Genomic DNA, 26,392 nt, shown 5'->3' on the forward strand with positions numbered 1-26,392 from the left:
ACGCACCTCTGATCCATCAGAGGTTTCAAGTAGTACCTGTGAGAAGTTTCTCTTTTATTTTATTGACAAAGTGGCATCTGTCAGGCAATATGCCAGTGTTAATTTCAATGTGTTTATACCTGCTGCTTCTATGCATTATGCTGTGTTTGAGGAATTTCAGCTAGTTTCTCTGACATTTCTTTCTGAGATAGTGCAACATATGAAACCTACCCACTGTCCATTAGACATTGTCCCCGCCAGGATAGTGAAGGAGGTTTTTAATGACACCATTGGGCCGAGTCTACTCACTTTTTTAAATTCTTATCTTAGTTTAGGTTCTGTCCCAGCTGCCTTTAAACATGCTGTGGTCAGGCCCCTACTTAAGAAGCCTAATCTTGACCCTACAGTGTTGTCCAATTTTAGACCAGTCTCTCATCTTCCTTTTCTGTCAAAGGTTTTGGAAAAAGTTGTTTTTATACAGTTACAAGCCTTTTTGCAAATGAACTCTGTGCTTGAAAAATTTCAGTCTGGTTTCAGATCACGTCACAGCACTAAGTCTGCACTGCTTAGAGTGCACAATGATATTGCCCTGTCTGTAGATGCCGGGAATCCTGCTGTTTTAGTGCTATTGGACCTCACAGCGGCGTTTGATACGGTAGACCATGCAGTCCTCCTCTCTCGCCTTGATCAGTGCGTAGGCATCCGAGGCTCAGCACTTCAATGGTTTAGTTCCTATTTGGCGAATAGGAGCTTCACGGTCATGATTGGTGACTGCTCCTCATCAACTGCTCCTCTCTCGGTTCAATTCTTGGCCCAATCTTGTTTTCTTTATATATGTTGCCGTTAGGGGCTATTATAAGAAAGCACAACCTGTCTTTTCACTGTTATGCAGATGATTTGCAAATTTATTTGCCTATGAAACCAAATGACTCTGTCGCAATACACTCCCTGCTTAATTGTATTAATGATATTAAGTTGTGGCTGTCACAAAACTTTCTTAACTTGAACGAAGATAAAACAAAGTGTATCATCTTCAGTACTTCAGCCACGACAAACGGTCCATCTTTGAGTTTGGGAGCACTGGCTTCATACTTTAAGCCAGCTGTCAGAAATTTGGGGGTTACTTTTGAATGCAACATGAAATTTGACAAGCAAATCAGCAATGTCATGAAGAATGAGCTTTTTCCAGCTCCGTCTCCTATTTAAAGTTAAGCCATTCCTTAACAGGCATGATCTAGAAAAAGAGATCCATGCTTTTATTAGTTCAAGGTTGGATTACTGTAATGCTCTCTATGTTGGTTTGAATCAAACCTCCATCTCACGCCTTCAACTTGTGCAAAATGCTGCTGCTCGGTTTTTAACAAATACATCTAGACGTGCACATATCACTCCCGTTCTTTACACCCTACATTGGCTCCCTGTGCGTTTTAGAATAGATTTTAAGATATTATTGTTTGTTTTTAAGGCCCTTAATGGTCTGGCCCCAGAGTGCTTATCTGAGATTTTAACCCTGCGTGAGCACAGCCGGTCTCTGCAGTCTTCTAACCAACTGGTTTTAGAAGTCCCAAGGTCAAGGTACAAACGATGGGGTGATCAGGCTTTTGCGGTTGCTGCCCCGAGACTCTGGAACAAGTTACCCCCTGATATTCGCACAACTACAGAGGTTGCTCTTTTCAGGTCTAAACTCAAAACCTACCTATTTAGAATGGCTTATAATACTCAGTAGTGGTGTGACAATTTCCTTTTCCTGTTTCTATGTAACCTTTTATGATTTTCCTGTTTTCTACATTTCATTATTCTTATTGCAAGATATGTTGTTCTTTTCTTAGTTCCTGATGTGAAGCACTTTGGATACCTGCTGGTTGTTGTAAAGCGCTATACAAATACATTTTGATTGATTGATTCTACTAATTTTTTAATAATTGCAATTACACATTTGCTCCCCCTGCCCCACAGCAAACTCATGGGTCAGATCCATCTGGTAGCGGGGGCCGAGACTGAAAAAAGTATACATGGAAAAGTATGCACCAAACAAGCCACTTTGAAATTTTGCGGTTTCATGAATACAAAAGTTGTGTGACCCCCCCCCCCACCCCTAGACTATAACATTTTGGGTGACCCTCCCCTCAACAAAGAATTAAAAGACATGACCCTCCCCTATTTTCCTCCAGTGGTCCATTCCATAAATACTGAACGGTCCCTAAATTTTACGTTTTACAGTAAAGTTCTTTTCTGTTAACCAGTGAGCATCCCTGTCAAATAAAATTAGAACTATTGCTACAACCCAATTTTAATTTCTTAAAATTCCACCGGGCTTGACTTGGGTCAGGTTTGTGCAAATTTTTCTATTTTTTTTTTTTTTAATGCAAACCTTATAGTCCGTGTATGTCAGGAATAATGTTTTGGCCGTTTACCACTGTGTGTGACCACCATCTTCTGGATATCTTCCACTTACAAGAGCACAGTGGTAGAGAATATCGACACTGGTCTCATTTTTTATGCTGGGGTGCCATTCTGCATGTACTGCAGACTGCAGTGACACAAAGCTGATTAAAAATGTTATAAAATCTACATCCAATATGGCATATGGCCGTTTTTAAGAGGGTGCATGTCGGAGATCGTGTAACTTTAGTTGACTTTAGCTTGTTATAAAAACAAAATTACAGTGGAAATTCAGGTTTTGGGCTCAAGCCAAAAATTGCCGTTGAGGTTCTGGTTCAAGTCGGGCTTGGAGAGAAACTTTGTGAGTTCATGTAGGGTAGGACCTGATTTTTTTAGCCTGACTTTTAGCTCTAATGCACACTTACGGTTGCTAAGTTATGATTGGATGATTACAATTTGGAAATTCAGCAAACAGTCAATCAATCCTATTTTATAGTAAGATATTAAGTTAAGTTGCCTTTCTCTCAGTCTCATATGACAATGAAGTGACCTGTCGTGTTTACAACAAATTTGCCTCATACTTTTCCTTCAGCATTCAGCTCTAACCTTCTCACCAAACAATCTTATCTCCATTTAGCGTGTTTACATCTCTGGAAGGTTGATAACCGGTCGGGGTCACAGACTGAAGGAAATAGACCGGGCCTTTTAAAAGCTTTCCCTGTCTTTGTAGTTTAATTTTCAGTGTTGGGAGTAAGGCGTTAGTAACGCAATTACAGTAATGTATTCCTTTTTGCTGTAATGCAGTAATGTAACGCATTACTAATTAAATTTCGGTAATATTATTACCCGTTACAATCTCAGTAACGCGAGTTACAACGCATTTTAATGCAACATTTTTTAAGAATTTCCCAACACCGCGAAACATTTGTTCACAGGAAAAAAAGCCGTGAGTATTATTTCATAACATCTGTGTCCCAACAGGTGACGGTACGTCAGCGCGGACTGCAGTGTGTCCGAGCTGCTGACAGATGTCGGGAATTAATGTTTAGGCTTGTTACACGTAAATCATTGCAGTTTATCAGTCGTGGAGAGCCTGTAGTGGAATGGCTTGACGACCAAAAACGCTTGTCTTTTACTGTGACCATTTACTGTTGCATTATGTTTCTGTCATGAACGGTAATAATTATTACAGTTGCAGTTTTACAAACAAGAAAGTGAGCAACTTAGCTTGACGGACATGTTGCATCCATAGGTTGCATCTATAGACAGTATTTGTTGCATCAACAACATGCATAACAGTTGCATCTCAGTAAGCTATCAAGAGTACACAAGGTACACAACCGACAACTTCCGTGTAGGCTACTTCAAAATAAAAGCACTTCCTGTGACGGTTCACAGTAAAACTATATTACTGTTAAATAAGGTTGTGGACCTTTTCACATATCAGCTGTAAATCAAGTACTGTAAATAATGTAAATAGTGAGTTTTAATCATACTATAATTGACAATTTCCTTTAGACTGTTTTAAACTAAACAACATGAATTTCTTATTCAAGTCTTATTCAAACAAATATTTTACAACAATGCCGTAGTCTACTTCAATACAACTGTAAGGTACTTTTGAGTATTTTCTCCTACTTGCCTATTGTACGTTTTACTTATCTATTTTTTATAGCTTTAGTTACTTTGCATATTCATATTAATTATACAAAATATTATGAATAATTTGTGATCTATTAAAGTGGATATAGATGAGACTTTATTGATCCAGTGGTGAAATTCACAAGCTAGCTGCCAAGTCAAACTTCCGCTGTTATTTTGGTTAAAGTAACTCAAAAGTAATGCAAAAGTAGTGTAACGCATTACAATTCAGAGACAGTAATATTGTAATATAACTAATTACTCTCAAATGACAGTAACTGGTAATCTATAATGTATTACATTTTGGAAGTAATTTGCCCAACACTGTTGATTTTTATCTCACGTAATGGCTGACCCACTTTCAGGTTTTTCCCTTGGCTGATCAGAAACGGGATTTCCAAATTGGCTGTCTATGTAGAGCTGGGCAATATATCAATATTATAACGAAATCGTAATATCAGGCTATATATCTTACATTTTGGGTATCGTAATATGGCATAGGTGTTCTCTTTTCCAGGTTGTAAAGGCTGTATTACACTAAAGTAAGTCAAGTCTAAGCTAACCCGCCTCTCTTAGCTATGCTATTATAATTCTAGACTGCCGGGGAAGTTCCTTCCTTCCTATGACACACTGAGCTGCTCTCTCATCTCTGTTTCACTTGTTTCCTTTTGTATGCATCCTGTCCCAGAACTGCTTGTTACTAACCTAGCTCTGGGGAGTTTACTCCCCGGAGTCCTTATGTTTTTTCATCCTGCTGCGTCCTCCGCATCCACCCTTGCTCTGCAGCGCCACATTACATCCCGCAACGCCCTGCTGTGATGTTCATACGCACAGAGTAGTCAGGATCCGGTATAGGAGACTGCACTACTCAGTATGACACGATGTGCCCTGCTATGACATGAACTTCCACGATGACCTTCGAAGTCACTGTTCCATTATCTTTAATGTGACTATTATTTGCCACTGTTCATCACCCCCCCAACCGGCCCGTCAGACACCGCCTACCAAGAGTCTGGGTCTGCCGAGGTTTCTTCCTAAAAGGGAGTTTTTCCTCGCCACTGTCGCAATAGCCACTGCTAATGCTTGCTCTTGAGGGAATTACTGTAATTGTTGGGGTTTTGGAATTTATAGAGTGTGGTCTAGACCTACTCTATCTGTAAAGTGTCTCAAGATAACTCTTGTTATGATTTGATACTATAAATAAAATTGAATTGAATTGAATTAAAGTGATGTAATTTTCTGAACTTACCAGACTGTTCTCATTCTATAACTTGCCTTTACCCACATTATATCCACATCACTGATTATTTATCAAACATCTCATTGCCTAAATATTTTGTGAAAGTTCCAATATTAAACCCTACAATATTGTTGCAATATCAATATTGAGGTATTAGTTCAAAAATATTGTGATATTTGATTTATGTCTATGTGCCGTCTTCGGTATTGCTCTATACACTGACAGCCAGCTAAACTCTCTCCTAACATCAAGACTCTGAAGAAGACAGTCGTTCCCACGTAAACAGGTTTATTGATGTTTCAAGGAAAGTGTGAAACTGTAACATACAAAAAACAGACTAATCAATTCTAGCTTTTAACATACTATATAACCTCTGTTCAGAATGTAATTTAATCAATTCAAATATTTCCTTTCTACCGTTACACAATATAATTCATAACTATTAAACTGATAGTGATTATGCTGTACAAAGATATTTTGACATGTAAACAATATTACGTTCATTCATACGAATTTAGCCTGTCCTGTGACATACGTTGCCTAGCAACCATGCAACGTTAGTCACAGCACCAAAGCCAGCGATCACGGACATTTCTAATATAGACTTAACACAAAATAACACTGACATCAAACTAATGATCTATGAACCTATGTAATTATTTAAAAAACAGTGAATGAATACATACCAACGATGCTACTCTAGGCATAAATGTAGGCAAATGTAGCTGTAGTTGGCTTGCTACACTACAACCATGAATCACTGAACCGTTTGTTTGTAGCGTTCGTTTACTTCCTAACTACCGCTCACGCGACATAGCGGTTACCAGCTGAGAGTCTTAAAGTGACAGCAACGTAAATAGAGAACTCATAAGACTTGAGGCACATTAACTTCTTACTTTTAACAGCTTATTTATAATAAAACAGTCTATGTGTTTCTATCTACAGTATATGTGATGTGTGACTTCTGCTGCCTGCCATGTATAGACATATTTCTGTTTTCAAAATGACAGCAATCCGATTAGTTTGGGCCAGAAAAGGATCTGACTCGACAACATGCCACCTGTCAATTTAGACAAACACAAAAGGAAAGATTTCGAAGCAAAAGCAGCATTTGATCATTTTTAATTCATTTTTCAATTATGAGGTGTGTTCCAACAACCCATGTTAAATTGGCGGGAATCTCTCTTTGTCTACCCCTTCTCTTTCTCCTGCATCGACAAAACCGCCTTCATCACCTCTTTCCTCATACTTCCTCTTTTCCACTGGTTGATGTGGTCGAATAAAGCAGCAGCGCCTTGTATTCACAGCTCTCTCTCATACTGTAGCTCTTAGATGCTGGCAGCCTTCATTATGATCTGACTGTACAAACTGTCAACCCAGGTTACATTCCTATGGAGCTATATCTCTTATAGGTCTGTGTTGTGGTGTAAATCGTGATGTCATTTGCATGTAATATAACTTGTGTTAAAGGTTTTCTTTCTACTTTAAAAACAATACTCCGACACTTTTGCTTGAAAAATATAACTTTGTAACATCTGGACCTCCTTTATTTGGAGGTGAAACAGAAATCAAGTTCACATGAGACGTTGGTAATATGGCAAAAAGGGCATAGTTCTGATTTAAAAGACTCCTTCAATCAGCTCGTTGGCTGTAAAAAATTACAACTAATGTAGGGTTAGGTGTAGGCCTAATTTAATGGAAAGACTCGGAGACATAACACTTGTACTACACTGTCTCCTACAATGTACGCTCATATGCAACTAAATTGCACTTGCTAATATGTTTTTAGTAAATGTAACTGGTTTAAAAATTGTATCCAATAATAACACAATATTTGCAAAATGGCACACAATCATGGAGGTCATGTGAAAATACATTTAGTTAAATTTTTCTTGAATATTATTATTTTTGGTTACTTTATACTCCACTACATTTCTTTTTTAACTTTAGTTACTAAGCAGATTCAGATTAATAATACAACATATAATCAACAAATAAATAGCGATGTCAATTATAGATTAAGTAATTGGTACTTTAATTTGATGCCAATACTTTTGTAATTTTTACCTGTAACAGAGTATTTCTACACTGTTATATTGCTACTTTTACTTTAAGATCTGTACAAGAGATGAACACGATCGGACTACTTCTGCTCTCCTCTAGATCCACACAGCACTGAGAAACTGAGCAGAAAGCACAATAAAGCCTGCAGGGCCAGACAGACCCATTTCACTGAGATAAAAGCTCACAACAGAACAGGAGGCAATATCAATCAGCAGAGCCAGACACAGCAGGTAGAAACAAAGGCAAGCTTTTCATCACACTTTTAGTTCCTGTACTAAATAAACATTGATCCAGATTGATCACTTTATTTATTAGTGTCAAGTTAACACAGCCAAATGATCAATGAAGCAAACACCAACAAAGTTTTAGCAGTTTCTTCCTGAATAATCTTCTTTTCACACAGATCCTCTCACAGCAGAAGATCCCCTTTGCTCTTTGCGTTATTTCCATCATCACAGCTCAATCCATGCAGGGGTTTCTTCGTCAAATGAGGGCTTGAAACAAGTCGGATTTCCCCGTTTCGGTTTTCCGGTGTACGAGGCTAAATCGGTTTGATTTTATACGAACCAGCTGAACCAGCTTTTGTCACTATGACACCTTCTGGCAAATTAAAAAGTAGCCTATTAGCAACCTAAATCCAACTTGTACAGCAAGCCATGTTGGGCAGTCACTGACGCCACCGCTAAACATGTGTATGTTGATTACATGAATGTATAAAAGATGACCTATAATGTAGGAAACTACTTTTGCCATGTTGCTGTAGCTTAGTTTGCTACATTTATTTAAGGCTAACGTTAGCTTTAGTGAAGTGAGGCTTTATATAGCCTATGAAAAATAACTGGTCGCTTAGTTCACTAAACTTTTCAAGTAGCGGCCTAACACTGGTAATAAGCAATATGACGTGATAAACATATTATGTTTGTAAATAAACCAACAAAGTAACAGAGCCGATGACAGCCGAGCGGCGGTATGAAGATCACATTTCAGTAGCAGTGGGAGGTTGGACCGGCGCAGACAATATATGGCAGGTAGTCTCAAAGAAAACTAAAACTGCACCGCCGATATGTTCACATTTAGGATTTCAAGCCCACCAACTTCAGACGTCAGACTGATTTTAGCATATACTGCGTATTTCTATTTTTTTAAACTAAGTTGCTTGCTGTCTTTTGTCTTTGTCAACATCAAACAACAATTTGACAGCACTGAAATATCTCCTAAAAAGAAGTGGAACTGTTCCACAGTGTGCTTTATCTACATGGGGAGATTAAAGATTAGAGATTATAAACTTTCCAACAAATAAACTGACCCTAAATTAGTTAATAGCCTTTTACATTCTCCGACTGTACATGCAATCAGAACAGCTGATTACTGGTAACAAGTACACACAGTCTTTAGTTTTGTTAGTATTTACTGTATCTCCAGTATCATGCGGTATTTTCGTGGCAGCCCACAACCAGGCAAACATGAAGAGAAGCAGTTAAAAGCAGCAGCGTCTCATCATTTAAATAACTGCAAAGGAGCCCGTCACACCAACATGCCTCATTTACACCCTACCAACCAGTATTGTGTAACATTATGGGACGTACAACTGCTCTCATACACCTCCTGTGTCCACATGTATCACAGCACAGTTACAGCTCTGCAGCCCTGCCCCGACCCCACCAACCAATCAGCACCAATTCAATGTGAATTGGCGTTGTCATGGCTACGGTCACACAAGGAAAGCCAGCGGTGACCTTCTCCAGGTCCCGGTTAATGATTAGGAGACCTGAACTAAACGCAGAGGCTTCAGAAAAATAAACCACTGTATGGACAAACAGCTTCATATACATAAAAAAAACATATATTAGCAGTATAATCATACAAGAATCAACAGTGAATATACTCAAAGTGAAGAATGGCCTTTTCAATGTTAAATTATGAATGCATTAAAATGAAACTGGTACATAAACACATCAATGATTCAAATTTTTAAAAAATTAACACAATGTGTAATGAACAAATGAGCCCCTTACTTCATCACTATGATCAAGATCTGAAAAGAACTTTACTTAGCAAAGACTTCTAAGACACCATCAGTTTTATTTAAAAATGAATTTCTTTGTACATTTCTATCAATTTTGTATTACTGCTTTGTCTTGAAACTATATTATGCAATCTTTGTTTTGATCTGCTTATCCTTTATCTTTTTTATGCATGACTATAGATATTTATTGGGGGTTTCATAAGCCATTTTTGAGTTGTAACCTCTCTTTTTTTTATTATTTCTTTTTATATATGTGTATATGTGCAAAGAAACTACACTAAACTACAAGGTTTACTCTTCCCATCAGATGAGAAACCGAATGATAACATTGTTTACACCATCCCTTCCCTTCCAGCTTCACTACTTCTTACATGCTGAAGCAATCATTCAAAGTTCATACTTTACTATGAAAGAGTCGTCAACCACAGCTTTATATTGAATATTTGTTCCAAGAGTTTTGCATTTGTTAAAAATAATTCACAATCAAACATGTCGATACAGCTTGACATTATTTTGTGTAATGAGCAGGAATAATGTGAAGACCAAACTACCAGACATGGGAGGATTATGTCAGCTAGCATGGGCAAAGATGAATCAATTGATTGATTAGTTGTCAACTATTAAATCTATTTTGAAAACCGATTAATGGGTTTAAGTCATTTTTAATAAAAAAAAAGGTCAAACTTGTGTGATGTCAGCTTGTTAAATGTGAATATGTTCTAGTGTCTTCTCTCCTCTGGGACAGGACACTGAAGATCTTTGAGTTGTGGATAAAACAAGACATTTGAGGATGTCATCTTGGACAATGGTGGATATTTTCACCATTTTCTGACATTTTAGAGACCAAAAATAATCCACAGATCAACAGTGAAAATAATTGCCAGCTGCAGCTCTACAGTCAGCATGAACTAGACACAAACTTGATATTATCATGTCTGTCATATGTAAAGATGTGTCAAAGATGAAGGTTAATCAGCTTGTTCGCATTATGTTGAGGTTTTGAAATGCTGCATTAAGGACAATTTATGCTTCTGCGTTAAATGGATGTAGGTGCGTGGAGACACAGACCCATAGCCTGACGTCCACCTCTCAAAAAAATGTTTATGTTGCGGCGATGCAAACCACAACAACTGTGATTGGTCCATTTGGCTGTGGCTTGGTAGCATTGCATTCCCCCCCCGACTCATGTCCTGGTTCTCCTTCTCCATCAACAACATGAGATCAAGGAGAGGGTTAACTTCTCCTGCTCCAGATCTCCCACCGTGGTCAGAAAGAACAGGGGAGACTCTTTGGTTCTCTCACTAGGACTCTAGAGTCGCTACTCACTCTGAAGATAATCACCATCACTCTCTCACTCTCTCTACCACACACTTTGCTTGGAGCCTCCACAGAAGCAGAAATCTCGCTTTAGTCTGAGCTCCGGCTTCCTGTTTGACATCGAGCCATACAGGTCCGGTCCAACAGATGGCAACAACGCTACAAATAATTACTTTAAAAAAAAAAATTCACAATGAACTAATGCAAAAATGTACTGCTGTAACTAGCACAGAAGCATTATGTCTTTAAGGCAATATTTTCATTATGTTTACACAAGACTAAAAACTGTTGATGAAAAAGAGAAGGAAGTCAAATCTGTACAATAAACTAAATAAACTGACAACATAATAAACTAAATGGGAATATTGCAGGATTAGAATAAAAATGATTAAACGTAACATTAAACTATATATCAATAACAGTACAGGTAGATCCACATATACAGTATAGAATATATATATATAATAAATGAATGTATAAATGGAGGCTGAGTGCTGCAGCTCGGTGCTCTATGTTGTTTCGCTGCATGCTCGTCTCCTCAGCTGGGTCTGTTCTGTGGCTGCCATACTCTGTGTGCTGCTGATATTATATAATCTCTAAAGGAGAGAGGAGGAGGAGGAGGAGGAGGAGGGGTCTGTAGTCTGGAGACACATGCACAAACAAACACACACACACACACACACACACACACACACACACACACACACACACACACACACACACACACACACACCCCTTTACATTTCCGATCAATATCTACCTCTGAGTGTAGGTATAAGTTTATTTTGAATTGCTTTGCATTGATGTTATCACTGGTGGGTGTTACCTGTTCTTTACACAGATTTTTTATATTTGGTAGTGTAGTTTCTATTCTGTTAGTATGTTATTTTGATATTTTATTTTGTATTTCATTCATATGTTCTTGTATATATTTTATTTTCTATGCATTTTATGAATAGCATTCCTGAATTATTTTACATAATTAATTGTCTATTATTTTTTTATTTCCCTTTAATTATATTATTTTAGTTTACGTTTTTAAGTATATATTTTAATTACCTAATAAATTGTTTATTTAATTATTTATTTGATTGAAATATTTTTTCTAGTGTCATTTTCATATTTTATTCCTAATAATTGTTTTTTATTCCTGAATGAATCAGATTTATTTTTAAACTAATTTTATTTTAAGTATTCATATAGTTTTTTATTATTTTGTATATTTCATTTGTATTTATAATTGAAATTACAAAAATGTTTATTAAATGTTTGTATTTGTAGTACTTGTAAAATGTGTTTTATTGTTCCAAATATTCCTAACTAACAGATGTAAGCCTTGTTAATAAAAGAATGGCTAATTCCCGTGGATTAGCTCGAGTTGTTTACCGCGGTGCTCAGCAGTGACTTTCTATCATTTCTAGATTCCCCTGTGGACTGGCAGGCCTACTGGCAGGACTACTGGCAGGACTACTGGCAGGCCTGTATTTACAGCTGAAACCGATTCCAGAATTGGTTTTCCTGGGCTCAGGTGAAGCTGCACTGAACCAGCCTGCTGATACTATATTGACACATAGATGAGAAACAGAACTAGTCTCCTCCGGTCTGTCTGCTAAATGGCTCTGAGGAGGTCTCTTCAGGACCGGAGACGGTATGGATGCAGCTCATGAAGAAAATAAGCATCCGTTAATTCACTCACCGAGTCTCATGTCAGCAGCAGCGGGGAAGCAGTTCAGGGAAGCGAGCAGGAGGAGGAGGTGGTGTTGGAAGGAAAAAGGATCCATGTCTTTTCTGGGTTCTTTTCTCTAGTGTTAAAACGCCATTTCTTCCAGCAAGGTCTGGTTCGTCTTCCTTCAGGCTCAGAGTGGCTCCTCCGCGGCTGGAGGAGCAGAGGAGAGCCGGGACACACGGATAGTGGATGGATGTTGGAGGAGAGAAGAGAGAGAGAGAGAGAGAGAGAGAGAGAGAGTATGCAGGGCGTTTCTGCTGCTGGAGCCTCCAACTCCCACAGCGTAAAGACGTGCAATTAGACACGCTATTTCCGGTGGGAATTTCCAAAATAAAAGTCTGAAAAACACAGTAAGCTGCATATTTTAAGGAGAAATGAGATGCGAAGACCGAAGTGTAAAAACACTACGGAAGCTTAACCATCACATAGGCTACATTACAATGTAGTGAAATTCTATTACTGCATTTCAACTCAATTTCGACCGGAGTTAGCCTACTGCCATCCGTGGCATGCTACGGTGAGTGGCAACCAATGACGTTCTAAAACCGTAGAGCCTACGGGGCAGAAAGGGAAAGAAGGCCTTCCAGGACCTGACTATCTGCTGGGTTATAACAGGCAGGTGTTGTTTTATTGTTCACATCAGTATTATTCTTAGCTTGGCTGATAAGGTTTTAATTTGACCTGTATCTTTGCTTATATTTGTTACTCTAGCGGCCTCTGTTATGATAATCTCTGAAAGACGTGTCACTTAGATTTCTGAGGACGAAGGAGAGAGGCTGGGTCGAATTGAAAGTTAAGCAAAAGGTTTAATAAAACAACACGGTGAAAACGACAGTGAAAACACAATCAAACATTTAACATAAAACACTGCCAGTAGCAGACTGCAAAACATGCTTCCCCTTGTCGGGACACAGATTGCAGCCATGCGACATGACAAAACAAATGTTACACTGCAGCTGACAGCGGACTGAATCCATGATTCTCCTTGTGGAGTCACATAAAAACAGTCCCGAATCTTTCTCCTGATCCCACATTTATTCCTGTCTCTCAGGATAAGGACACACCTCTGAATTTCAGGTCACAGACTTAGGTTGATTATCATGTAGTGTTGATTCTACAGAAATATGCATTTCCTTTGTTCTAACCCAGAATAGGCACCAGGAGGTTGGAGACTCAAAGAGACGTTTCTCTTCATGTGTTAATAGCTGGTTTTAACCTAATCTATCTGCAAGAAACAGGAAGAGAGGGGGAGAGAAATAACCAGCTGTTTTTACCTTAGTAGGCTAGTCATTCTAGATTCCATTCCTATTTTCATAACCTGACTGCAGCATACAATTTATTATTTAAAACATAATACATAAGCATAGTTTTAACTTTTTACAACCTAACACCTCCCAGAAAAACTAACCCACGCTGACTGCAGCAGACGTGGAGGACCCCACAGTGCCCCCCCCGCCCCCCACCCTCACAATATTCAACAGCCTAGTGTCAAAGGTGGACTCATTCAAGTTTCTGGGCTCCATCATTTCCCAGGACCTGAAGTGGGAGTCCAACATCAACGCCATCTTTAAAAAGCAACTCTGGAAGCATGGCCTAGGCTACCACAAGCGCTATTGGCCATCTTCTACACTGCTGCCATCCTCCTGCCTCCCCGCCTGGCAGGCGCTACAGATCCCTGCACACAAAAACAACCAGACACAAGAACAGCTTCTTTCCCACTGCCATCGCTCTCCTGAACTGCTGAGAAGTGGGCTCATCCCCACTTAGGCCATTCACCTACACATTATCAATATGCATCTTGCACACTACAGTTGCACTATTACTTTGCACTCTTCTCCATGTGTACTTGTATTGATTTGTAGTTGTATTTTTTGTATATTGGGTTATGTGCCTATATGTATATTGTTGTCTCAATTGTACAGTATGTGTCTATATATGGCCAATAAAACTGATTCTGATTATTATATTAATATTATTAAATGTTTGGTACCATGGCTGAACGTTAGGGGAACGTTAGGGGAATATTCCATAAAGGTTGCAAAGTGGGAACGTTCTTGGAACGTGTACCTAGCTTTCCATGGGAACCAAAACCTAACCTTCAGGGAACGTTCCCGCAACCAAACCAGAACGTCCTGGGAACCATAAATTGTTAGCTAGGGTCTCATACAATGTATTTTTCTTGTATCTGTACACCACATCCATCATTTTAAACTTTTATTTTGAAGGTCAATTAAGTTAATATCCGGATTTATTATATTTCAGAGTGACTTCACAGATTCACAGAGCTCTCCAGTCTGATTCAGCACACAGAATCCTGGTTCAGAGTTGAACACCTTCACCCCAAACACCCTATAATGTACAGTTCCCTCCAGGCTCCACTGGCACACCTTGTGGGCAGCATATACAACATAGAAGTAACAAGAAGATGATGCGATGATGACTCCAATCATCGCTGGGGAGCTTCATTTAGGGATGATATGGCAGAAGGCACAAAACTCTCACTGTAGCGCACCCATTCCCTTGTGTACATTTTAGTTTATTTACACTGAACAAAATTTCACAAATCTGTATAAATCTGTGTTAGTGAGCACTTCTCCTTTGCCGAGATAATCCATCCACCTCACAGGTGTGGCATATCAAGATGCTGATTAGACAGCATGATCATTGCACAGGTGTGCCTTAGGCTGGCCAAAATAAAAGGCCACTCTAAAATCACACAGCACAATGCCACAGATGGCGGACGTTTTGAGGGAGCGTGCAATGTCATGCTGACTGCAGGAATGTCTACGAGAGCTGTTGCCCGTGAATGGAATGTTCATTTCTATACCATAAGCCGTCTCCAAAAGCGTTTCAGAGAATTTGGCAGTACCTCCAACTGGCCTCACAACCGCAGACCACGTGTAACCACACCAGCCCAGGACCTCAATATCCAGCATCTTCACCTCCAAGATGGTCTGAGACCAGCTACCCGGACAGCTGCTGCAACAATCGGTTTGCATAACCAAAGAATTTCTGCACAAACTGTCAGAAACCATCTCAGGGAAGCTCATCTGCATGCTCGTCGTCCTCATCGGGGTCTCGACCTGACTGCAGTTTGTTGTCGTAACCGACTTGTGTCGGCAAATGCTCACATTCAATGGCGTCTGGCACTTTGGAGAGGTGTTTTCTTCACGGATGAATCCCGGTTTACACTGTACAGGGCAGATGGCAGACAGCGTGTATGGCGTCGTGTGGGTGAGCGGTTTGCCGATGTCAACGTTTTGGATCGAGTGGCCCATGGTGGCGGTGGGGTTATGGTATGGGCAGGAGTATGTTATGGACAACGAACACAGGTGCATTTTATTGATGGCATTTTGAATGCACAGAGATACCGTGACGAGATCCTGAGGCCCACTGTTGTGCTCTTCATCCACGACCATCACCTCATATTGCAGCATGATGTTGTAAGGATCTGTACACAATTCCTGGAAGCTGAAAAGATCCCAGTTCTTGCATGGCCAGCATACTCACCGGACATGTCCCTCATTGAGCATGTTTGGGATGCTCTGGATCGGCGTATACGACCACGTGTTCCAGGTCCTGCCAATTTCCAGCAACTTCACACAGCCATTGAAGAGGAGTGGGCCACAACCAACAACCTGATCAACTCTATGCGAAGGAGATGCATTGCACTGCATGAGGCAAATGGTGAATACTGACTGGTTTTCTGACCCCCAGTACAGTAAAACTGCACATTTTAAGCCTGGTTCACACGGGACGATTTAAAATTGTCGGCCGATTTTCCAATCCTGAGAGACCCCACACACGGCAATAAAAAATCACGGGTCTAACAGTTTTGGTGGTACAGTGTGTGGTGCGCAGCACACGGCAAAATCAACACATCACACACGAACCGATTTGACTGCCGAGCATTCCCAGGTCAGACGGGAAATCTCGCAAAATCCCTCGAGATCAAACGCGACTTCAGAGTAAACAATCATGGCGGATGCAGTGGCGATAGTTTGTAGTTTGTTTTTAACCGAAAAAAAAAGTTATCAAAAGAAAAGGCGATGGTCAAAGAAGTGGAGACAACGCGAGCATGGACTATACTCAGCTACATCATGATATGGAGGTGAGTTGTTGTTTTTTCTCATAGAAATGTCGTTACGTATTACACAGATTAATTACCGTTGAAATACACGTTCATATATTCGTTTCCATGTACTCTGGTGGATGTAGTTATGCCCATCAACTTTATTGTATGCCACAGTCCACAGGCTGCGTGCTCGTTTGTCCCCGGGGGGCACCACACACGAGGAGAAATCGGGCCAAATATATCCACCATGTTGGATATCCCCGATTTGAGATCGGAGCGGTCCCGACATCCTTCCGAGCAGACGAGAGCAGTCTTAACACACCACACACGGCAGGAATATCTGATCAGATTATTTTACGATAATCGGAGCATCCTTAAGATTGTCGGGAGGGGTGAATCGGGGCTAAAATCGGCCTAATTATCCTGCCGTCTGAACCAGGCTTTAGAGTGGCCTTTTATTATGGCCAGCCTAAGGCACACCTGTGCAATAATCATGCTGTCTAATCAGCATCGTGATATGCCACACCTGTGAGGTGGATGGATTATCTCGGCAAAGGAGAAGTGCTCAATATTTGAGAGAAATAAGCCTTTTGGGTACGTAGAGCTCAGCTCATGAAAAATGGGGGCAAAAACAAAAGTGTTGCATTTATAATTTATAATAAACCACCGAGAGGTAATCAAAAAAGGGCCCACAGCTCACTTTATACTCAGGAGATCCCTTGTAGGTTAAAGAACATTATTTTGGTGAATTTATTTTTAATCAAATAACCACACAGCAAACCTGAGGCCATGTAATATTCAGCTGCAGGAATACTGTACAAAATGCTCAGAGTGGGCTGATTAATAGTTGCCCAGCAGCTCATTTTTGAGGACATCTGGTCCTTATGAGGATAGAAATACCCACATAGTCTCACACATTTAAAATACCCACATGCCACCAGTCAGAAGCATACTCTCAAACTTTCTCTTTCTCCACCTGCACAGTTCTTATTTATGACAAACAGCAAGAGATGCCAAGTACTGTGCGTGTGTGTGTGTTGTCTCTTGACACCAATATCTGGAGGAAATGATTCATCAAAATATTCCAGCAGGAGGAGCAATCATCAATCTCTACAGTTATACAGATGACACAGCAGGCATGGACCCATACAACTGAGAAAGTTACACTAAACTAATTTAAATTAACAATTGGATGTGTCAAAATGTCCTCGAGTTAAACAAGACTAAATAATTTGGAGCAGAAAAACACTGACATTAAGACAATTACAGAATCAGCCTACTATCACCTTATATAGATATATCAAGAATTAAATTCCACCAGCCAATAACATATAAATAAAAATAGAGTGGTCAGACATCACAGTGCTGCACAGCTTCATGCTGCTATAGCCAGCTAAAGCTCTTTATTTGTTTTAATAAAAGACATTTAGGAGACCTTCTGAAACATAAGAAACTGTTGGAGCATTGTCTTGGTTCTTTTTATACATGGTCGTATGAATCTTAAGGCACAAGATAAATTAACATGACAGAGACAACAAACCACCGTCCAGAGAAGCTCTCTAGTCCAATGTCTTACATACACAGTGGGATTCTTACAAAATCAAAGTCAAGACAGCTGCAAAACACAAATAAAACACATTAAAAGACACCGTTTACATACATATGTGTAAAATAATTTCTTGATGCTTGCAAAGATCTGTATTTGTGTTTTGAAAGTCAAAAGGTCACACAAACCTCCTCTGTATCAACACTAGATCGCTACTCTTTGGCTTTGAAGGGCCATGTAGACAACATATGTATTTATTTAATACAAAAGGAGTCTGTTTTCTATGTATTGGTTACTGATATCATCCCTTTAAACAAGTGATTTAAAGCAAAGCAGCGTTTAATGTGCATGGAAAAAAAAGTGTATGTAACCAAAACAAACAAAAGGTAAAAGTCATTTTCAACAGGTTCTGCTTTAGACTACTCATAGTTTGTTCAAATCAGACACGTGTTAAAAATGACACTAAATGACAAGTTAAGACTAATATTGATTCATAACTCAAACTGAATGTAGTGAAAATGATCATGATATCAACCTCACTGAAACAGTGACAAACAAAAAAGCCCATTTACACCTAATGTCTATGTTTTGGAGTCAACTTTTCTCACTTTTAAAGCCAAGATTTGATGTATGAAATATGTGTTATTATGGTTCGCCCTACGAAGCAGGTTGGGGTTAGGCATTAACCTAGAGTAGTTAAGGTTAGGATAGCCGATTGGTCAGGAGATAGATACCTTGAGCAAGCATGGACACCTGGCCAATCATAGTGCGCAAATGCTACTGAGAGGCGGGTCTTGCCAAGAACTGCAGTCGGTTCTATGATAACACTTGAATTACCTAAAGGAATAGTTTTGGAAAATACCCTTATTTTCTTTTTCTTACAGATAGCAGAATGAGAAGATGGATAGAACTCTGTTAAATTTATATAGCCAGCTGCAATAGATTAGCTTAGCTCAACAGAACGACTGGAAACAGCTTTGCTATGTCTAAAAGTAAAATCCACCAGCACCTCTCAAGCTCACTAATTAACACTTTAAACCAAAAAATCAAATAGAATGTATTATTCTGTGAGATTTTTTTAAACTTTCAGACATATTAAAGCTAGCGGTTTCCCTGTTTCAAGCCTTTATGCTAAGCTAACCAACTTGTGGCTGTAGCTTCATATTTAACATCTTCTCATCGAACTCTCACAAGGAGGAAGAGAGACAACATGAAAAAAGGTTATTTATATTATTTAAAGACTTGACACTTTAATGTTTACATTTTTAATTATATTGTTAATTTAAGATAAAAATGACCTGCTAAAAAAACGAGGAATTTAGGCAATGTTTAAATTACAACTAAGAATAAAAATGATCCCCAATAGATAAAAACACACTGATGTGCAAATATATTCATTTAAAACAGAACAGGTAAGACTTAACAATGACCTTATTTCAGTGTAACAAGTGTTTTAACAGATGGAAAAGAACTGAAAAAATGGTACTTGTATTGGATTTAACACAATACTTATAGTTCTTTTCACTTTGTTAATACACACATTATTGCAGTGGAATAAAGCAAAGTAAAGCTGCATTAGCAAAACCAACGAGGGTGAAATGTTAAATACTCAGTCTTTCTCAGGACCGCCTGCCTGTTCTGCTTCACAATCTCCGTACAGAATGTTTTTCATTTAAAAAAAAAATTTAAATTAATATAAAATAAAATGACAAAATCGTTTTCTCCTCTCACTTATCTCTAGAAGGCGCCGTCTGTTTCGGCCAGCATCATCCTTTATATTTACAAAGTTGTACATGGTTGTTCTTTATGCAGGAAACTGCTGCAACAGCAAAAAAATAGATTGTCTTCCTCTACAGATGCTATAGTTTATCCTTAATATGAAATATAGACTTACACAGCAGTACATTATGTAACATATAGTATTTTACATGTCCTAAACTCCCTTTAGTCTATCAGCCTTTAACTTCTTAAAGGGGAGGTTTGCCTTGCGACTGATGTGATTAAATGAATATCAAAAGCTGCTGTTTTATTTATTTTTGTACACATAGAATAAAGAAAAAATAAAAGCCATACTGTAAACTTAAATGTGGCGATATGATGGTAGTAATGACGATGATGATGATGGCTGCCGTCTATAGTTGGTGAGGCTTCGTCAGGCCATCTTCACTCAGCTCATACCTGCAGGAGGAGAAAGAGGCTTTCATTTAAAAAAACTTCCAGCTTCGTTTTTTTCCTTTAACTGGCTCTGACGTCAGTGTTTTAGTATTACATTAAAACTCCCCGAACAGGGTTTCAATCAAATCACAGAGTTCATAACGAGTGAGTTTGAGCAAGCAAATAGCAGAACTTTTCAAAGGATTCAAGTACTTAATTTGCTCTACCTGGAACAGCAACTCTGACACTGAAAACATCCTGCTGCAGCTGAGCATGACAACATGATATGTAGCCACTGATTATACCTGCAGCCATGTCTCCTCTCAATCTATTGGATCTCCACAGTTTGGAAGTTGCTCAGTAAGAAATGGCAGCAGTACAATGAAACAGCTGCAGGTATCACCTCAAAATAATATTACATTATTCAGGCTTAAAGGTTCATTCCTGACCTTGAAAATAGCACTTTATGGAGATGGTTATGTGTTAATATATTCATGTAATATGACATGATACAGAGACATAAAAAAACAACAGCTGGTCACCGAAATGTCATATTTAGGTCACATAAATTAACGAGTTGTGATAAGAACATTTTTCACCAAACATTTTCATATTGATATCTATAAGTGAAACATATGTTAGCAGATGTTTTTTTTATTAGAAAAAACTTCAAAGCTTTTGGGATTTTCAAAAGAGAGAGACTTTTCTACTTAAAAGACCAAAAAACATTTCTAAAACTAATTTTCCATAACAAAGAATGATTAAAAAAAAAACGTTATGGCTCACAGTTGGTGTTTTCTTTACATCATATGATGTCGCCTCGTTATATTGGTGCACATTCTTTTATCATGTTTTTATTGTTAAATTAGTTTTCTGCAGAACTCTTTCACTAGAGATGCTATACTGTGAACTTTTGCACATCCCCTGCAAACATATTTTGCACTTCCAATTTTAAAACCGCTATATTGTACATACTTGGTTATAGTATAGTTTTTCATATTTTATTGTAGTATTTATTTTCTATACGACAGCATATATCAGCAGCATAAACAGCAGCCAGGCTACAAGGCCAAGCCTGTATCTGCAGTATATATGTGATCTTACTGAGCTGATAGACGGGTGAATGGTGATGGGTGAACATGTCGGCTAAGAGGACATGTCCATCTGCATTTCCCTCCACCTCTGCTCTGACTTTTCCTGTGTTTCTCTGTCTTATCACAGCAGTGAGCCTCAGTGGCTATTACGCTGGCAATTTGGACACTGCTCAACCATGGTTAGTAACTACTGGAAAATCATCACTGGGAAAGCAATAATATGGACTGTCTCTGCAATGTGAATATTGTTCGATCCGACTGTCCTACTCGACTAGTTTTGGATATCTGCTGTTCTCCTCATACATCTGCTCAGATAATAACCACAGGGGCCCTATGCCACAATATCAACTCTTGTGGTTACCTTTCTGTTACAAAGATCACACAAAATGTTTAGTTGCTATGCTTTTACTAAGCCTGGTCTTTCCACTGCATGTAATACACCTGATTCTAAAAATATGTCTGGGTTACATGTCTTACATGTTACATGTGCTGATGTTATTGTTATTTCTGAAACTTGGCTCTCCAAAGCTATACAGGATAGAGATGTGGCAGTTCATGGTCTAATATTTGTTGTTCAGACCGTCCAAGAAAAGTGGGTGGTGTGGCTATATATGTTAAATCCAGTCTTGCCGCACAAGTCCTGCTCTCTACATCTGTGTCTATGCAGTTTGAAAGTTTAGCTACAAGTATCGATTTGTCTGGTGGTCAGTTTTTAACTGTTGCCTGTTACAGACCCCCTTCTGCCTGCTCTGACACCTTAGCGTCATTAGTGCAGCTTCTATATTAACTTATAAATTAAAGCTGCAAACAGCGATGGACGGGCCCTCACGCCTCTGCGCGCGTCGGGGTTACCGGCGGATGCCGCTCCTTGCAACCGTGCATTTGCGTGGCACTCAGACACCGCAAATTGTCACCAATGAAAAGGGAACTCCCTGCCGAGTTCAATGATACCTCACACAAGACTCTACGTCATATGGTTCATTAGCTGTGAAAGGGGGTGTGGCCAAAGCATAGGGGGCGGGCCAAACCATCACCAATAAAAAAGGAACTCCCTGCTGAGTTCACTGACACCTCACACAAGACTCTACCTTAAATGGTTCAAATGTTATGAAAGGGGGCGTGGCTTGAGTAAGTGGGCGTGGTTAAAGTATAGGGGGCGGCTCAGTATCACATGTAGACCACACATAAGTTTTGTATGTAAATCGAATGATGTTTGTCATATAAGGCGCATTTCCTGTTGCCAGTGGGGGGCGCTATGACCAAAAGTCAATATTTGCCTATAGATGTCCTCAGGCCTGGAACCTTGTCAATCATGAGAAATTTTGGTTTAAAAAATAGTGTTTTAGACGACTAGCTGTAGTCTCGCGCTGAAGTCCCGTGGGAATTCAGTTGTAGCATGAAAAAGGTAAACAGCAGTGTGCAGGTTGGAGGAGCGTAGTGTGTGAAGAGTGAAGATTGGAGTTGTTCACAAGAGAAGAAGCTTGGAGTAATGTAACTATGGAGAATAAAGAAGATATTGAACACATGGAAGAGGCTTTTGAGTTTGATGGTCGTCCTTATTTATTCAAACCCGAACAACTCCGATCTTCACTCTTCACACACTACGCTCCTCCAACCTGCACACTGCAATTTACCTTTTTACTGCTACAACTGAATTCCCACGGGACTACGAGACTACAGCTAGCCGTCTAAAACACTATTTTACTGTACAGGGCACAAACATAACTTGGTCCGTTTCCATGTGGTCATAGTCACTAATATGGTCATAACCACTACAGTGCTCAATTACCTATTTTTGAGGGTGAAATAAAATAAAATTTTTCGCTGTGAAGGCTTGAACGGTCTTCTGGAAGACATCCACCAGACCAGCGGGCGCTTGTTGGATTGTTGTCGGCCGCGTGAAGCCAGGAGGGCGGGGCGGAAGCAGAAGCAAGGATGCTGGCCGGGCCTGCTAGCCCGGCTAAGGAAACCACAACGATCGACACTGACAAGACTCCTACTCACCCACGCCAGATGGATCACACACAAAATGGATATATATGCTACAAATACACACAGAACTGCTGCGTGATGATTGTTACTGAACACACTATTATGAACACACTCACTCATCCCAGACGGCAGCTAGCAGCTAACAGGGTAGGTGACTTTAAACAATGGCTATTTTCTAAAGATATGTCCCATAAGTAGAAGGGCGTGACTTTGGCTTGTTGGTGACCTCCTACTTCTGAATGTATCAACTGGAACACTGAAGCGTATACTGCCCCCATCAGTTCCGGAAGAGGCGCAGCACCGATGCTGCCAACACTGGCATCGGCGCTTACGGCGCTTCAAAAAAATGGGAATCATCTGTGTTTTGTAATTTTAGAACCTAAAGATATTGCAAGTATCTTTTTTTGTTAAATGATGTTGTGGATGCCTTGAACGCCAAAAAATACTGTACTGCACTTCCAAAGCCGATACTGTAGATCATGTCAGAGGTTCTGGATATAGGCTTTTCAGACCAGGCTGTTGGCTGGTTTGTAAACTACTTTCATGTCATAAGCAGTGTGTGCAGCTTAACGGTCTCTCGTCCAGTTATTTAAGTCACCAAAGGTGTGCCGCAACGGTCAGTTTTAGGACCCACTCGCTTCACAACTAATGTTAACAATGTTGGGTAGAATGATGCATCTATGCATACAGTATGTATGCCGATGATAATTGTTTATTGTCGTGCAAACACTGTTGCCCTGGTCTTTGAACATCTGCGAGCCACATTTGACGTTATACAGTCGCACCTGTTCCATCTCAAACTGGTGTTAAATGTTGACAAAACAAAGGGTATGATGCCAGCAGTTCCCCCGTCTATTACATGCACACAAGCAGAACCTTCACGTTGGTTGTGGCAACTGTGTGACCGCCTGCCTCCCGCCTGCCTGCCTGGTTTACAATCATGGCGTTTTTTTTTCTCATTCACAATTTTTTTTATGCCTGTTCTTGACTTGATGTGCTCTAAAATGATATTCCTGTTTGTCAAAAATCCCAAAAATTCATTTATCATTATTCATCAATTCATTTATAATGGTACACCGTTAACATGGTTATGTTAGCGCGCGCTGCGAGAGTGTGAGCAAGGAAGAAGGGGACTCTCTTAACACCAAAATATAAATACAATTACCTCTGTGGCTATTTTGGCACGTATTTCAGCACCATGGACAAAGGCCGTACGTCCACATTTAACACATGCACACACAGCAAGGCACACAAGAACACGCAAGCACGGCTCTGCACACAAAGCACTCCTATCCAGTGATGCTACGTAACGCGTTACTCTAATCTGACCACTTTTTTCAGTAACGAGTAATCTAACGCATTACTATTTCCAAACCAGTAATCAGATTAAAGATACTTATCCAAGTCACTGTGCGTTACTATTTTTGTCATTTTCCTTAGTAAAAATATATATTTTTGCTTTCTTCTTGCGTCTCGGGGAGTGAAGTCACGCGTATCACGACAAATCACGTTTTCAGCATGAGGACAGTTGACATGTACCGCCCGCGACACAAACGTAAACAACAATGGGAGGGAGGAGAGAGTCGTGCTTTCTAGCTAGAAATCCAGTCACTATATTGACTTTGTGTCAGCTAAAGACAGCAATATTAAGGTCCGTTGTACACTCTGTGCTGGTGGCGACAAAGTGCTATCTAGCTACGAAAACACTACGTCAAATTTGAAGAAACATTTGGAGTCGCAGCACTGCAGTCAAACTTACAGAGCAAGTCCCAGCAGGTGGTGCGAAGCAGAGAGAAGGAGGTCTCCCACCACCCGAACAACAAAAGCTGGACATCGGTGCAAAACCAGTAAGTGGGGGAGAGTTGAAGAAGTTGGTCGGGCAGTAGGCCTATGTTGTAGAGGAAATGCTGCCCATAAACACGGTGGACTCGCTCTCTTTCGTGCCATAATAAACCAGATCCTACTACTGGCAACACCGAGCTGCCTCACAGTAAACCGGATGTCATGTTTATGTTGAGGCTGTGGGGGTGTTGTCGGCAGTTGCTGAATGTAACTAATAAAGTAAGTTGTAATCTAACTTCGATACTTTTAAAATCAAGTAATCTGTAAAGTAACTAAATTACTTTTATAATCAAGTAATCTGTAAAGTAACTAAGTTACTTTTTCAAAGTAACTGTGGCAACACTGCTCCTATCCAGTTTGTAGCCTCTTATAAATACCTAGGCATTTTATCGATGATTATCTTTATTTTGAGTTACATATTGAACATCTTTTAAAGAAAGTGAAGTTGAAATTAGGGTTTTTCTTTTGTAAGAAATGCTGTTTTTTATATAATGCCAGGAAACATTCTTTCCTCTCTTAGGTTATGGTGACATTGTCTACATCAATGCCTCTGCCAGCTCTCTGCCAGCAGAGTTGAACGCTGTCTATCACGGAGCACTGAGATTCTCACTGGTTCTTGTTTTTAGTACTTTAGTGTCTACTATGCACTTTCGTTTAAAATATTGTATGTAATATTTGGTAAATATTGTTAATACTATTATTATCTGTTTGTCTGTCTGTAACTAATGTTGTGCATTATCCCAAACAAATGAGATTACCTGTATATCTATATATTAGGGCCATTGTAGGAAAAAAATTGAAAAATGCCGGGAGGGAAAGGGGATAATATTCCAACAAAAAAAGACATTTGTGAATTTCTGAATTTTTTCTCTAAATTAGCCACTTTAATCCCAGAGAATATCCATGTTTTTTCCTCATGAAATAACGACTTTAATCTCGAAATATTACCCCCTTTCCCTGGCTCCTTGATTATTATTATTTTCCTACAATGGCCATAATTCTATTTTCATGTTCTTGACTGTTGCAATACTTTGCTTTATTTTATTTGCTTGCACTAAGACCAAGGCAAATTCTTTTAATGTGAAAACTTACAGAATCAGAATAGATAAGAGTAATTTGCCTTGGTGGTTGGTGCTCACTTGGTAATGATTCTGATCCTGATACATTAAAAGTGAACTTTGTGAGAGTTGTTTCACTTGATTGTTGTTGTTATCAGATCGTTATGAATGAAAAGTGTGAAATCAAAGACCAACCATTGTGTCCAACCCTTAGCGCTGTCCTCATGGGTCAAATCCACCAGAACCTGATGAAAAA

General features: G+C 39.5%; 2 protein-coding genes across 3 annotated transcripts in view; both read right to left on the reverse strand.

Moving 5' to 3' along the window:
* Positions 1-12,631, reverse strand: part of LOC120568116 (receptor-type tyrosine-protein phosphatase N2-like) — a 315,377-nt gene extending 302,746 nt beyond the window's left edge. For both annotated transcript variants that reach the window (XM_039815379.1, XM_039815378.1), the window contains exon 1: positions 12,346-12,631. In XM_039815379.1, the coding sequence (XP_039671313.1) occupies positions 12,346-12,430 (85 nt within the window). In that variant the 5' untranslated portion in view covers positions 12,431-12,631. The remainder of the gene's footprint in view (positions 1-12,345) is intronic.
* Positions 12,632-17,807: 5,176 nt separating this feature from the next.
* Positions 17,808-26,392, reverse strand: part of LOC120568092 (extended synaptotagmin-2-like) — a 92,825-nt gene continuing 84,240 nt past the window's right edge. The window contains exons 22-23 of the mRNA XM_039815305.1: positions 26,332-26,381; positions 17,808-20,174 (exon numbers count right to left, since the gene is read on the reverse strand). Coding sequence (XP_039671239.1) covers positions 20,129-20,174; positions 26,332-26,381 — 96 coding nt within the window. The 3' untranslated portion in view covers positions 17,808-20,128. The remainder of the gene's footprint in view (positions 20,175-26,331; positions 26,382-26,392) is intronic.

This window comes from Perca fluviatilis, chromosome 11 (assembly GCF_010015445.1).
Source record: "Perca fluviatilis chromosome 11, GENO_Pfluv_1.0, whole genome shotgun sequence".
NCBI lineage: Eukaryota > Metazoa > Chordata > Actinopteri > Perciformes > Percidae > Perca > Perca fluviatilis.